Source organism: Cajanus cajan, chromosome 2, assembly GCF_000230855.2.
Source record: "Cajanus cajan strain Asha chromosome 2, NIPB_CcT2T_4, whole genome shotgun sequence".
NCBI classification, from domain to species: Eukaryota; Viridiplantae; Streptophyta; class Magnoliopsida; order Fabales; family Fabaceae; genus Cajanus; species Cajanus cajan.
The window spans coordinates 72,604,705-72,617,939 of record NC_138518.1 but is presented as its reverse complement, the minus strand read 5'-3'; the positions used below and the strand labels follow the sequence as shown (position 1 = coordinate 72,617,939).

The window sequence follows — 13,235 nt, the reverse complement described above, 5'->3', positions numbered from 1 at the left end:
AAGAACAAGTACAAACTTGTTGGGCTCTGCAACGGATTGGTCTGTTTGGGAGGCATCACTCACCAACATAGATGTCAAAAAATTTGGGTCCAGTTTTGGAACCCCGCCACAAGGTTAAGATCCCGAAAATCGCCATGTCACACGTGACTGATGCTGCTATATACAAAGTGGTCACAGTGGAGATTGTGAATAGGAGATCATTGGAAACAAAGTGAGAGTTCATTGCTTGGGTGACAATTGTTGGAGAAAGGCTCTGAATTGGTCTGGTTTTCCCAAACTAACTCAACGTATTGGGCATTATGTGAATGACACTCTTAATTGGGTAGCACAATTTGACATCCTCACATCCCCACAGGAGTTGGTACCATTGAGTATGCGATTTTTTCGTTTGATTTAAGGAATGGACACATAGATATTTGTCGCTGCCTCGTGGTCTTAATCTTGTATGCTATGTTGATCTTCGGGATTTGAGGGATTGTCTATGTCTATCTGTTTACAGTCATCAAAGTCATTGCCCCAGAATTCTTTTTTCTCTTTGGCAAATGAAAGAGTCTGGAGTTGTGGAGTCTTGGACTCCCTTGCTGAAGCTCAATTGTGAGCGTCTTCACATCTTTGATCGTTTCCCTTGTTGGCAAGCAATGAAGGTTTTAAAGTTACTACGTTCAACCGGAGAGGTGATGGAGTAGAAGAGTGTAGTCAAATTCCCTCCAAACTTGTTCTACTACACTCCACTAATTATGTTCAAAGCTTGGTTTTGCCTAATTGAATTTGAGCTCCTCCGCAATAGCTGGCTTATCTGAATTTATGTGACAGTTAAGTAAGTGGTTTTTACGTTTTGTAACCTTGCCATTTCATATATGGGACAAGACATATAGTGTGAATATTTTGTGTGGTTCTGTAGGTTGACTAGGTTGATTGTATCAGCTGACGTTATAATAGTTGTATCAAAGTCTTTGGATTTGATGAGGTTATTTTAATTTTCTATTTTTTATAAATGACTATTTTGATTGCAGATTTTAATTAAGATTTTTTCAATTTGAGGAAAGCCCTTTCATTATACACAGAACAGCATACAGAGAGGAAGATGAGAAGAGGGAAAACCATTGTACGGTTCGCATACCCACCACATATAATACAAAAGAAACTAAAATTATTTTTATCTTTCTTACTCAATTTCGCAACAATGAGAGTAAATTTTTAATCCTAAGCACCTATCAAATTTTCCACTAATCCCACGGGTGCTTTTTGAATATACATTCTAATGTATCCCGCTCCATGAGAATTCTCACTAAATGCAGCCCACCAGGCAGGGAATTAAGAAATTAAAGTGAAATTTTTAAAAAAAAAATAAACTAAACCCTAAAATAAAAATAAGGAATTAAAATTATATATATATTTATATAATGGTATAATAATAGTATTGAATAACACGATAAGAAGTAGTAGTGATCAAAATTCAAAATGAAAAAAAAAAAAAAAAAGGCGAGCCGTGGCACTCGCAGGCTCTGTTCAGAGTTCACAGGAGCCACAGACAGCAATGACGGTGAGTGATGGTGATCTAAGAGGCAAGCAAAGATGAAAAAAAAAGAAGCAGAAGAAAGATCCGTTTAAAAGCGGTGAGTGGAGGGAACATCAGCAAGAGAAGGATTACAAGAGATATGCATATGATGATTATGAACAAACAAGTGCAATTGCAATCAACGACAAACAGGACACAAGACCAAGCCATTTTCGTTGCAATGACTACACTTAACCACCAGCGTCCTCCCCTGTTTCCTGGGCACAAGAAGAACGGTCTTGCAGCTACCGTTGCAGTGGGAGCAAGGCAAGAACCTCATGTCCCCGCAACCGTGGCAAACGGCCCCAACCTTCTTCCTGGGCAAACCCTGGAGAAGCTCCCCCAAGAGACCCTCTTCGGCGACCTTGAGCATTTCGTCGGCGCCGCCGATGTATAAGCCCTTGACGAAGACTCTGGGAGGAAGCATGGCCTCCCTCTGCTTCCCCTTCAATAGAACCCTGAGCTCCTCCCTGAAGGCGCTGTGCATGGATACGTCGCGCTCGCAGACCAGGAGGCCGAGGGCCTCGAAGGCGGCGCGGACGGCGTTGCAGGCCTCGAAGGTTTTCCGGACGCCGCGCAACGACGTCGTGTAGATGACGACGCGGTTCTCGCCGTTGGGGGGGCAGAGGGTGGGGAAGTGTAGTTTGGGGGAAAAACGGAAGCTTTCGGTGTCGAGGCCGGACATGAGTTCCCATGAGTTAATGACTTCGGGTTTTGGTTCGGAAGGGAAGAGGGAAGCGAGGGTGAAGCGCGGGGGAGGATTGGAGGGTGGATCGAGGGTGAGGAGGCCGTAGGTGGTGGAGGTGAGTGAGACGATGTGGTGGCCCAAGGCGGAGGAACCTAGTTGGCTCAACTCTTCATCTTGGTTTAGCAAATTGGAGGAGACGCACCCCATGCCACTCTCACTGTTACTCTCAGGAATGAATTGTGAATTGTGAATTGTGAATTGTAAATTGTGAATTGTGGCTTTCAATTTCATTTGTCGGATTCAATTTTGAAATGAAGCAGGGCCCACGGATCAAAGGAGCTTTGCTTATTTAAACTTTAAACTGCACATTCCCTCCATTGCTCTCTTCTTTTTTTAATATTTATTGTCCTTCCAAATTCAATACACTACTCGTGCTACACGTGTACCGTCAGCGTCGCTTCAAATTGGATGTGTCAGGGGAATTCATCTTACTTTTTTATTTTTATTTTTATTTTATAACGATAATATCTAATTAAAATTTTAGACTTTTATTTTATCGTGTGATTAAAATACTATTACAAACTCCAAAAATTAAAAGATACTTACAATCATACATTATTAACTATATTTTGATGAATTTCTTTAATAGTGTGTGTTTGATTAGGAGTGAAAAACTTTATACACTAACTTGACCAAGATAAACTTAATAACTTTTAGCTAAATAACTTATGAAAATAGTTACAATGTCTTTTATATATTTCAAACTATGAAAATTGAGAGGATCCTTACTCCAATAATAATTTTACTTGATTTGAACAAAATTAACTTTAATAAAAAATATATATGATATGGGAAAAAAAAAACTTATAAAACTACTAAGTTTTAATTATTTTTATTCGCATTAATTTATTTGAAAACATTTTTATTCACATTAATTTATCTCGTTTTACATTTATTTACTAATCTAATGGTATACTTATAAGTTCTCGCCGATTACTTACAAGCCATAAATAAATTTATGTAGCATTGGATTACAAGTGCATGGGAATGGAATAGAGTTAAATTGAAGGATCCAAGTTGGCACATAAAACCGATGCGCGGGAAGTATAACCTGAGACATTTACATAGCAGCAACTTCCGAGTTGAACGACCAATCAATTATCCAAAACCCCAAAGAAAAGACCCACACTTTGTAAAATGCACCAAAGCCATCTCCACCCACATGCGCAATGGCCACTGCGACTTGGCTCTCCGCGTCTTCGACGCCATGCCACTTCGAAACTCTGTCTCCTACAACGCAATGATATCTGGGTACTTGAGGAACGCAAAATTCTCCCTTGCAAGGCACCTGTTTGACAGAATGCCCCACAAAGACTTGTTTTCCTGGAATCTAATGCTTACTGGATTTGTCAGAAATCGCAGACTCCGTGATGCCCGCGTGTTGTTTGATTCAATGCCCGAAAAGGATGTTGTTTCCTGGAATGCCATGTTGTCTGGTTATGTCCGGAGTGGGCACGTTGAAGAGGCTAGGGAAGTTTTTGATAAGATGCCTCTCAAGAATTCCATCTCCTGGAATGGGTTGCTTTCAGCATATGTTCAGAGTGGGAGACTCGAGGAGGCTCGCCGGTTGTTCGAGTCTAAATCCGACTGGGAATTGATTTCTTGGAATTGTTTGATGGGTGGCTATGTGAAGAGAAACATGTTAGGTGATGCTAGTAAGCTTTTTGAGTTAATGCCTGTTAGGGATGTGATTTCCTGGAATACCATGATATCAGGTTATGCACAGGATGGAGATATGTCACAGGCTAGGAGATTGTTTGAGGAGTCTCCAGTGAGGGATGTCTTCACGTGGACAGCGATGGTGTATGCATATGTGCAGGATGGGAACTTGGATGAAGCGAGGAGAATTTTTGAGGAAATGCCACATAAAAGAGAGATGTCATACAATGCAATGATTGCCGGTTATGTGCAATACAAGAAAATGGACATGGCAAGGGAATTGTTTGAGATTATGCCTTTTCCAAATACAGGTTCGTGGAATATCATGATAAGCGGCTATTGTCAGAGCAGTGATATAACGCAAGCCAGGAACTTGTTTGATATGATGCCTCAGCGTGATTCTGTTTCTTGGGCAGCTATTATTGCTGGTTATGCTCAGAACGGTCACTATGAAGAAGCTATGAACATGCTTGTGGAGATGAAACGAGATGGAGAAAGTTTAAATAGATCTACCTTTTGTTCTGCTTTGAGCACATGTGCTGATATTGCTGCTTTGGAGTTAGGGAAACAAGTTCATGGGCAGGTGGTGAAGACGGGGTATGAGAATGGCTGTTTAGTGGGGAATGCACTTGTTGGAATGTATTGTAAATGTGGCTGCATAGATGAAGCTTATGATGTGTTTGAAGGAATACAACATAAAGATGTCGTCTCTTGGAACACAATGTTAGCTGGTTATGCTAGGCATGGATTTGGGAGACAGGCTTTAACGGTATTCGAGTCAATGATCGCAGCAGGTGTTAAACCTGACGAGATTTCCATGGTAAATATTTTACTCATTTATTATGCATGAATAACTCCTTATCTAACTGTATTGGAAGAATTACTGTCTTTACTCTTCATTGCTTCCTATTTAACTTCATTGTATTTTAACTTGCACATAACTGGTTTATAACTCAATTTTCTTAATTAATTCGGTTAAATCATCTTCAATGGAAATGCCTAGGATGCTACCAGGGATTCTCTGAATCCAGTCTGAAATCTGACTACAATTTCCTAGAAGGGAACAAAGCTTATGGTGTGTTTGAATGAAAAATTTTAGAAATTCAAAGAATTTGAATTACTTTGACTTCAATTTCTTTCATTCTTTAAATGTCTTGTTTAGACAAGTCAATTCAAATTTTTTTTAATTTTAAATTCTTAGTTTGGATCAGACAATTTAATTTCAACCATAGATAGAATTGAATTTAAACAAATATATATTGAAATTTTAAGATTTAACTTTATAAAACTAAATATTAGCCTATTTTAAAATATTTAATAATTTTTAAAAATAATGTTTAAGAATTTAAAAATAATTATGAATATTCAATAATTAAAAAAAACTTTTGATATTTTTTATGTCGACTTTAAAAGAAAGAAGAGGGAGGTAAGACAAAAAAAGAGAAAGAAGAATTTTAAATTTTTACTTTTTTAAGAGAATTTGAAATTTTACAATTTTAAAGAATTTCACAAAATGCTTGAATTTCAAATCCTTTGTAAATTGTACATCTAAACAAAGTATTTTACACCAAAGCATTAAGAAATTCTTCAAAAAATTGAGTTACTCCATTAAAATCTCTCATCCAAACACATTGTTAATGTTTTCATTTTTTATCTATTGATTTTCATCCCAGTAGTGTTTTGTTTTACATTGTCATTTTGTCCAAAAGGAAGTTGACACTGCCATAATATATGTTGTTAAGAATGTTTGTTAGCAAGATGCCCCCACTCCACCACACCTGATATTATGTCAACATAGTTGACTTCCCAAACTTAGATATGAATTATATATCATATATGTAGTGCATGCTTTAAAATTTGTTGGAGACGAAATACTTTATTGAAAGTACAACAGAAAGCAGATAGAGCAAGAAAAAGGGAGATATAGCATAATTTTTAAGAGAAACCTTCCATGGCTTTAGTTATATGAATAGACTGCATGCCTACAACTTTTTCCTTATTCATCTCTTCACTTTTCCTTTCTTTGTCTACTACATCTTTAACATGGATAGGAAAATTAAGTTAGAATGGGCCAAATGCAGGCAATAAGTTCAATTGCGAAGGATAATCTTATGTGTGTTCTGACCGTTATCTTTTAAGCTATCAAACAGGTAGTCCTTGCATTGATACGAGTCATACAGTGCATACTGTGTTTACCTCCTCTATTTGGTATTTTCGTTTCTATAGTTATCCTTATCTTCGAGCTAAGTTTTCTTTTCGCAGGTGCAAATGAGCTTATTAATAGTTGCTTATGTGGCCAGCGGTTTCCTTATTGTCATGTATACAAATATGATCATAATCATAAAGCATTGGGAAATAAATTAGGAATAGGAATTCATAATATTATTGTTTTATCTAGAATGAAGTAACTTGCCTTTTGACTCTTCTACAATAAAAACATTCTGCTTATTCTTTTTTAATCATGTTTCAGGTTGGTGTTCTGTCTGCTTGCAGTCATACTGGCTTGACAGACAGGGGTACTGAATATTTTCACTCGATGAATAAGGATTATGGTATAACACCAAATTCAAAACATTATACTTGCATGATTGATCTTCTCGGTAGAGCTGGCCGTCTGGAAGAAGCACAAAACTTAGTTAGAAACATGCCTTTTGAGCCAGATGCTGCAACATGGGGTGCTCTATTGGGTGCAAGCCGGATTCATGGCAACATAGAACTGGGTGAGAAGGCTGCTGAGATGGTTTTTAAGATGGAACCTCATAACTCGGGAATGTATGTTCTTCTTTCAAATTTATATGCAGCTTCTGGCAGATGGGTCGATGTTGGTAAGATGAGATTAAAAATGAGGGAAGTTGGTGTTGAGAAAACACCAGGGTACAGTTGGGTTGAGGTACATAACAAGATTCATACATTTACAGTTGGGGATTGTTTTCACCCAGAAAAGGGTAGAATATATGCCTTCTTGGAAGAGTTGGATCTGAAAATGAAACGTGAGGGGTATGTTTCTTCAACAAAATTGGTTTTGCATGATGTGGTAGAGGAGGAGAAGAAGCATATGCTCAAGTATCACAGTGAGAAATTAGCTGTAGCATTTGGAATTCTGACTATACCGGATGGCAGACCAATACGTGTCATGAAAAACTTGCGAGTGTGTGAAGACTGTCATAATGCCATCAAACACATATCCAAGATTGTTGGAAGGTTGATTATCGTAAGGGATTCTCATCGCTTTCACCACTTTAGTGACGGTATTTGTTCTTGTGGGGATTATTGGTAACAGTGGAGAAATATGACCTAAATTAGCCCAATTTATAAGTATAGATTGTACCCTCCCTTGAGCTTAATTATAAAATATTTTATCGTGAGAGATAAATAATCATTAACAAAATTTAAATTGATAAAAAATTATTTGAAATGATTTAAAGTAAATTGTACTATTCTCCTTGAGAAATGATTAAATTACACTTTATTTTTAAAGTTGAACCCTTTTTCTTCGAGACATGAAAAATGTGTTCCACTTTAATATGAAAGACTCTTGTAGGGGCACTTTTCCTCTTTTTGCTAAACTTAACATTATTGGCAGCTAATTTTGAAGGGAAAACTTAAATAGAAATGTTTATGCATATTTGCCATTTAATTTCAAATCAAACAACTACACTTGATTTATTTTTAATATCAAATAATAACTTTTAGGGTAAATTATTTATTTAGTCTTTTCATTTATTTTTTAATTTTAATTAAGTTTTAGTATTTTTAAATAAGACAATTTATTCTTACTTTTATTTAATTAATATTAATATTTAATTTTCGTTGCTCCAATTTAAATAATTATAGGGATTTATTATATTTCTTTTAACTAATTTTTAGTAAAAAAAATTGCTTCTTCTATTGGGTCATTTCATTCCTAGGATCGTCGTTCCGATTCAATTGTCAATATTCCACACCGTTTTCTTCATTGCTGTTTTTGTTGATGGTTGCTCTAGGAGTCCAACTTCTTCGTTGGTCCTCCTCCCTTCCCCTTTTACCTTTTATCGAATCTGAGGCTATTGTTTCTGATGCTAAATTGTTATGATGTCCTCATGCTTGCTGCAAAATTAGGTTCCTAATGCTTCTCCAACAACATCTACAGGATAAGGGAAATGAAGAGTTTTGTGGTGTGGTAGGGCAATCACCTTCTAAGGTTTTGTGTCGTTGGATGGAGGGTAGATCTTCAGAGAAGTCGTTGAAGAATAAACAAAACACCACGTTGTCATTAAATATTCAATCAATTAAATAAAAGTGAGACTAAAATAGTTTATTTTAAAACAATAAAATAAAATTAAAATAAATAAATAAATCAAATTAATAATTTAGCTTAACTTTTAACTATTAATTTTGACTTGAAAGATGCTGGCAAGTTTTGAACACACGAACTCTATTAACATAATCTCAAATTAGTGATATTATGTTAAAGGAGTGGTATTAAATTTATGACAAATTTATAAATAAGGACTAATTAAAAAAAACTTTTTTCTGTGTAAAATTAAATGAGTAAATATACAATTTTATCTTTAGAAGTTTCGAGGAGTGTTTATTTGGTCCGTAAAAATTTGTGTATATAATTTAGTTTCTAGATAAGTGATAAATTAATTATTCTCTTTTAACATAATCTCATATAAGTGAGTTTCATAATAATTTAATTAAGAAATGGATTTGTTTTGGATCTAAATCCAAAAGATAGATCATCACTCTTCTCCATAATCAATATAAATAATAAAAAATAATTTTTTTATCAATTATTTTAACTTAGATGTGCATTAAAATATTTCTCTAGTTGAGATGAAATTTTTTTTTTACTCCTTTAGATATAGATATGATACAAAGTAGTTATACTTTACAAAATCAAAAAATAATAATAGTTTGATTTCTTTATAAATTATATACGCACAATTTTTCAAAGAATAAATTAACACAAATTGTTCAAGTATGATTGTAAAAGCAAAAGTTTAAAAGAACACTATTAAATACTAACTTAAAAAAATATTTCAATATGTACATTTTATTTAAAGTAATTAAAATTAAATATAAATAAATACTTAACAATTAGACTTTAGAACTTTTAAGTAATTATAGAAGCTAAATAATTATTTATGAATAATTTTAAAAAAAATAAAAAATTAATCTATAACTATGAAAAAAAATAGTATATTGTTTTGGTATCCATATTTTCTAAACTCTTTTATCTCTCGACTAATATTTACAGGAATTCAGAGTTTAAAGAATCATAGATTACATCATCCATTCTCACGTCCAAATGTTCTTTCATTTTATATTTATAATCGTACCACTATTATAAAATTAACTACACATTTTCATATTATTATCTTTTTTATTAATTTTTTAATTTTTAAAATATTAACTAGTGAGTTTCTAATTTTTTCTAATATAAATAAAGATAAATATATTGACATAGAAGTTAACAGAAGAGTTACAAAAAAGTGTTTTTTCTATTAATAGGCACGAGCGGCAAAAGTTGAATTAAACCAAGGACTCACGAAACTGCATCATCGTTGGTGCTACTATACCATAATCGTCGCACCGTTGGTGTTTGAATAAGTTCATGCATGCTGAAAACAGCGCCTGTAGAAACATAATTCGTGAATAGTTAGTATGGTAGTTGATGAACACGTTCAACATAATGCACCGCAACTATGTTGTGAGACACTTGCGTACGTGCATCTCTCGTTCTCTTTCCACGAGTATGAGACGAAGCAGAAGCAACAACTCCGTCAAAGTCAAAGTCAAAGACCCTGACATTGTGTCATGGAACAAGGCCATTTCCGTCCACATGCGCAATGGCCACTGCGACTCCGCTCTCCGTGTCTTCAACTCCATGCCTCGCCGAAGCTCAGTGTCCTACAACGCCATGATATCTGGGTACTTGAGGAACGCAAAGTTCTTCCTTGCAAGGGAACTGTTTGATCAAATGCCTGAAAGGGACTTGTTTTCCTGGAATGTTATGCTCACTGGGTATGTCAGGAATCGCAGACTCGGCGAGGCCCGCAAGTTGTTTGATCTAATGCCTGAAAAGGACGTTGTTTCCTGGAATGCCATGTTGTCTGGGTATGCCCAGAATGGGTTTGTTGATGAGGCAAGGGAGGTTTTTAATAGGATGCCTCATAGGAATTCCATCTCATGGAATGGGTTGCTTGCAGCTTATGTTCATAATGGGAGACTTGAGGAGGCGCGTGGCTTGTTCGAGTCCCAGTCGGAATGGGAATTGATTTCTTGGAATTGTTTGATGGGTGGGTATGTGAAGAGAAACATGTTAGGTGATGCTAGGCGGCTTTTTGACCAAATGCCTGTGAGGGATGTAATCTCTTGGAACACTATGATATCTGGTTATGCCCAGGTTGGAGATTTGTCTCAAGCTAAGAGGTTGTTCGATGAATCTCCGATTCGGGATGTATTCACTTGGACAGCAATGGTGTCTGGATCTGTGCAGAATGGAATGGTGGATGAAGCAAGAAAGTATTTCGATGAGATGCCTGTAAAAAATGAAATTTCTTACAATGCAATGCTTGCCGGCTATGTGCAATGCAAGAAAATGGACATTGCGAGGGAGTTGTTTGAGGCAATGCCTTGTCAGAATGTAAGTTCTTGGAATACCATGATTACTGGCTTTGGTCAGAATGGTGGTATAGCTCAAGCGAGGATATTGTTTGACATGATGCCTCAGCGTGATTGTGTATCTTGGGCGGCTATTATTGCTGGTTATGCTCAGAATGGTCTATATGAAGAGGCCCTTAACATGTTTGTGGAGATGAAACGAGATGGGGAAAGTTCTAATAGGTCTACTTATAGTTGTGCTTTGAGCACATGTGCTGATATTGCTGCCTTGGAGTTAGGGAAACAAGTTCATGGGCAGGTTGTGAAGGCGGGATTTGAGACTGGGTGCTTCGTGGGAAATGCACTTCTTGGGATGTATTTTAAATGTGGCAGCACAGATGAGGCTAATGATGTTTTTGAAGGAATAGAGGAGAAAGATGTCGTCTCTTGGAACACAATGATAGCTGGTTATGCTAGGCATGGATTTGGCAGACAGGCATTAGTTTTATTCGAGTCAATGGAGAAAGCAGGTGTTAAACCCGATGAGATTACAATGGTACTATACATTCTATTCATTCATACGCCTTTAGATTTTTTATTTAGAGCCTATCATTTGCATGAATTTACTAATTTTATCCTGTTATGTGCAAGTTTGAACCATAATCATCTGTATTTCTTATTTTACTCGATTACATTTTAATTTATTCATGGCTGGTTTCCAAGTTAATCTTCTGATTGAATTGTTCTTCACCAATACGATAAAATCATCTCCTATGGAAATGCCTAGTTGCTAAAATAGTCCATTTGCGCTATATGGAGCCTCTGAACCCAGTTTCAATATAATTTCTTTGAACGAATTAAAGCTTATTGTTGTCCTGCAACTTCTTGCCTAGCCCTTGTCTGTCTTTGTCTTTCTTTTCATCTTTTGTCAATATCATCAACTTGGATAGGCAAATTCAATAAGAAATGGTACTCAAGCAATTGTAGACAAGTTTATTTGCTTAGTATTATCTGCCTTGTGTTATTGAACCTCTTAGCTTTATTTATCTTATAAGATTTCAGATAGGTGCCCCCTGCACTAATAAAAGTTTCCCTTTGTTTACCTTCTCTATTTGGTATTTTCATTTTTACTGTAAAGTTTCTTTCCGTAGATACAATTGAACTAATAGTTGCTTAAATGTTTTCCTCTTTGCCCTGTAAACTATCAATAGGCAATAAGAAATGAACTTAAAGGATCCATTAATGTTTTCTCTACAAATCAGTAATAGCATGCCGTTTGTTTACCCTTTGTCCCTTTCCAATGTTATAATTCTGCTTATTCTTCTTCTGATCGTGTTGCAGGTGGGCGTTCTGTCTGCTTGTAGTCATTCTGGATTGATAGACAGGGGAACTGAATACTTTTATTCAATGAATAGGGATTACAATGTAACACCAACTTCAAAACATTATACTTGCATGATTGATCTTCTTGGAAGAGCTGGCCGGCTGGAAGAAGCAGAGAACTTAATGAGAAACATGCCTTTTGAGCTAGGTGCTGCATCATGGGGAGCTCTACTAGGTGCAAGCCGGATTCACGGCAACACTGAACTGGGTGAGAAAGCTGCTGAGATGGTTTTTAAGATGGAACCTCATAACTCAGGGATGTATGTCCTTCTTTCAAATCTATATGCAGCTTCTGGCAGGTGGGTTGATGTTGGCAAGATGAGATCAAAAATGAGGGAAGTTGGTGTGCAGAAAGTAACTGGGTATAGTTGGGTGGAGGTACAAAACAAGATTCATACGTTCGCAGTTGGGGACTGTTTGCATCCAGAAAAAGAAAGAATATATGCCTTCTTAGAAGAGCTAGATTTGAAAATGAGGCTTAAGGGGTATGTTTCTTCAACAAAATTGGTTTTGCATGATGTGGAAGAGGAAGAAAAGGAGCACATGCTCAAGTATCACAGTGAGAAATTAGCTGTTGCATTTGGAATTCTGACTATTCCTGCTGGCAGACCAATACGTGTCATGAAAAACTTGCGTGTTTGTCAAGACTGTCATAATGCCATCAAACACATATCCAAGATTGTTGGAAGGTTGATTATCTTAAGGGATTCTCACCGTTTTCACCACTTCAATGAGGGTATTTGTTCCTGTGGGGATTATTGGTAAGAATGGATAGATATGGTTATAATTAACCTAAAGATTAGTTGTACACTGTGGACCTATTTATATGCAATTGGATAAGTGCTGAAAGCAGCGACAAGCTCATTTATGTCTGTTCTGTTCCATGTGAATGAATAAAACTGACAAAAGCTGGTCAGAAAATCTGAATTACTTGGACTCACGTGATTGTGACCCTTAGAATAGTATACAGTATTTCATTTACCTATATTATAGGTTTGGATGGCTACCAAGTAGTTAAGAGGTGGGACATGGAGAAAGAATAATATAGGTTTCGATGTAGCGCAAAACGTTACTTAATTTTTATCTGTATTTATATATACAAAGTACAAAAAAATATTAATTACTATTATTTTTACCTAATTCTTAATTGTTTAATTATCTGTTCTAACTTTGTTGTTTGGATTTTATATGTAATAATTGTAAGTTTTATTCCTTGGATAAACAAATTCAATGCATTTTCCCCTACTGTCAGTTATTTTTAACTCTATTATACTTTGTTGAAAATAATTCAAGCATGTA

The 13,235-nt window shown here is 35.9% G+C and overlaps 3 protein-coding genes across 3 annotated transcripts; 2 read left to right on the top strand and 1 right to left on the bottom strand.

Annotated features, from left to right (window-relative positions):
* Positions 1 to 1,365: 1,365 nt before the first annotated feature.
* On the bottom strand, positions 1,366 to 2,564 carry LOC109799677 (uncharacterized protein At5g39865). Its single transcript, XM_020360285.3, has one exon. The coding sequence runs from the start codon at positions 2,535 to 2,537 to the stop codon at positions 1,698 to 1,700; it is 840 nt and encodes a 279-aa protein (XP_020215874.3). The 5' UTR covers positions 2,538 to 2,564; the 3' UTR covers positions 1,366 to 1,697.
* Positions 2,565 to 3,166: 602 nt separating this feature from the next.
* On the top strand, positions 3,167 to 7,448 carry LOC109799629 (pentatricopeptide repeat-containing protein At4g02750). The gene is made up of 2 exons (XM_020360225.3): positions 3,167 to 4,785; positions 6,436 to 7,448. Exons 1-2 carry the CDS (start codon positions 3,340 to 3,342, stop codon positions 7,240 to 7,242), a joined length of 2,253 nt encoding a protein of 750 aa, XP_020215814.2. The 5' UTR covers positions 3,167 to 3,339; the 3' UTR covers positions 7,243 to 7,448.
* Positions 7,449 to 9,449: 2,001 nt separating this feature from the next.
* On the top strand, positions 9,450 to 13,104 carry LOC109799579 (pentatricopeptide repeat-containing protein At4g02750). Its single transcript, XM_083068962.1, has 2 exons — positions 9,450 to 11,109; positions 11,895 to 13,104. Exons 1-2 carry the CDS (start codon positions 9,625 to 9,627, stop codon positions 12,699 to 12,701), a joined length of 2,292 nt encoding a protein of 763 aa, XP_082925088.1. The 5' UTR covers positions 9,450 to 9,624; the 3' UTR covers positions 12,702 to 13,104.
* The last annotated feature ends 131 nt before the right edge of the window (positions 13,105 to 13,235 follow it).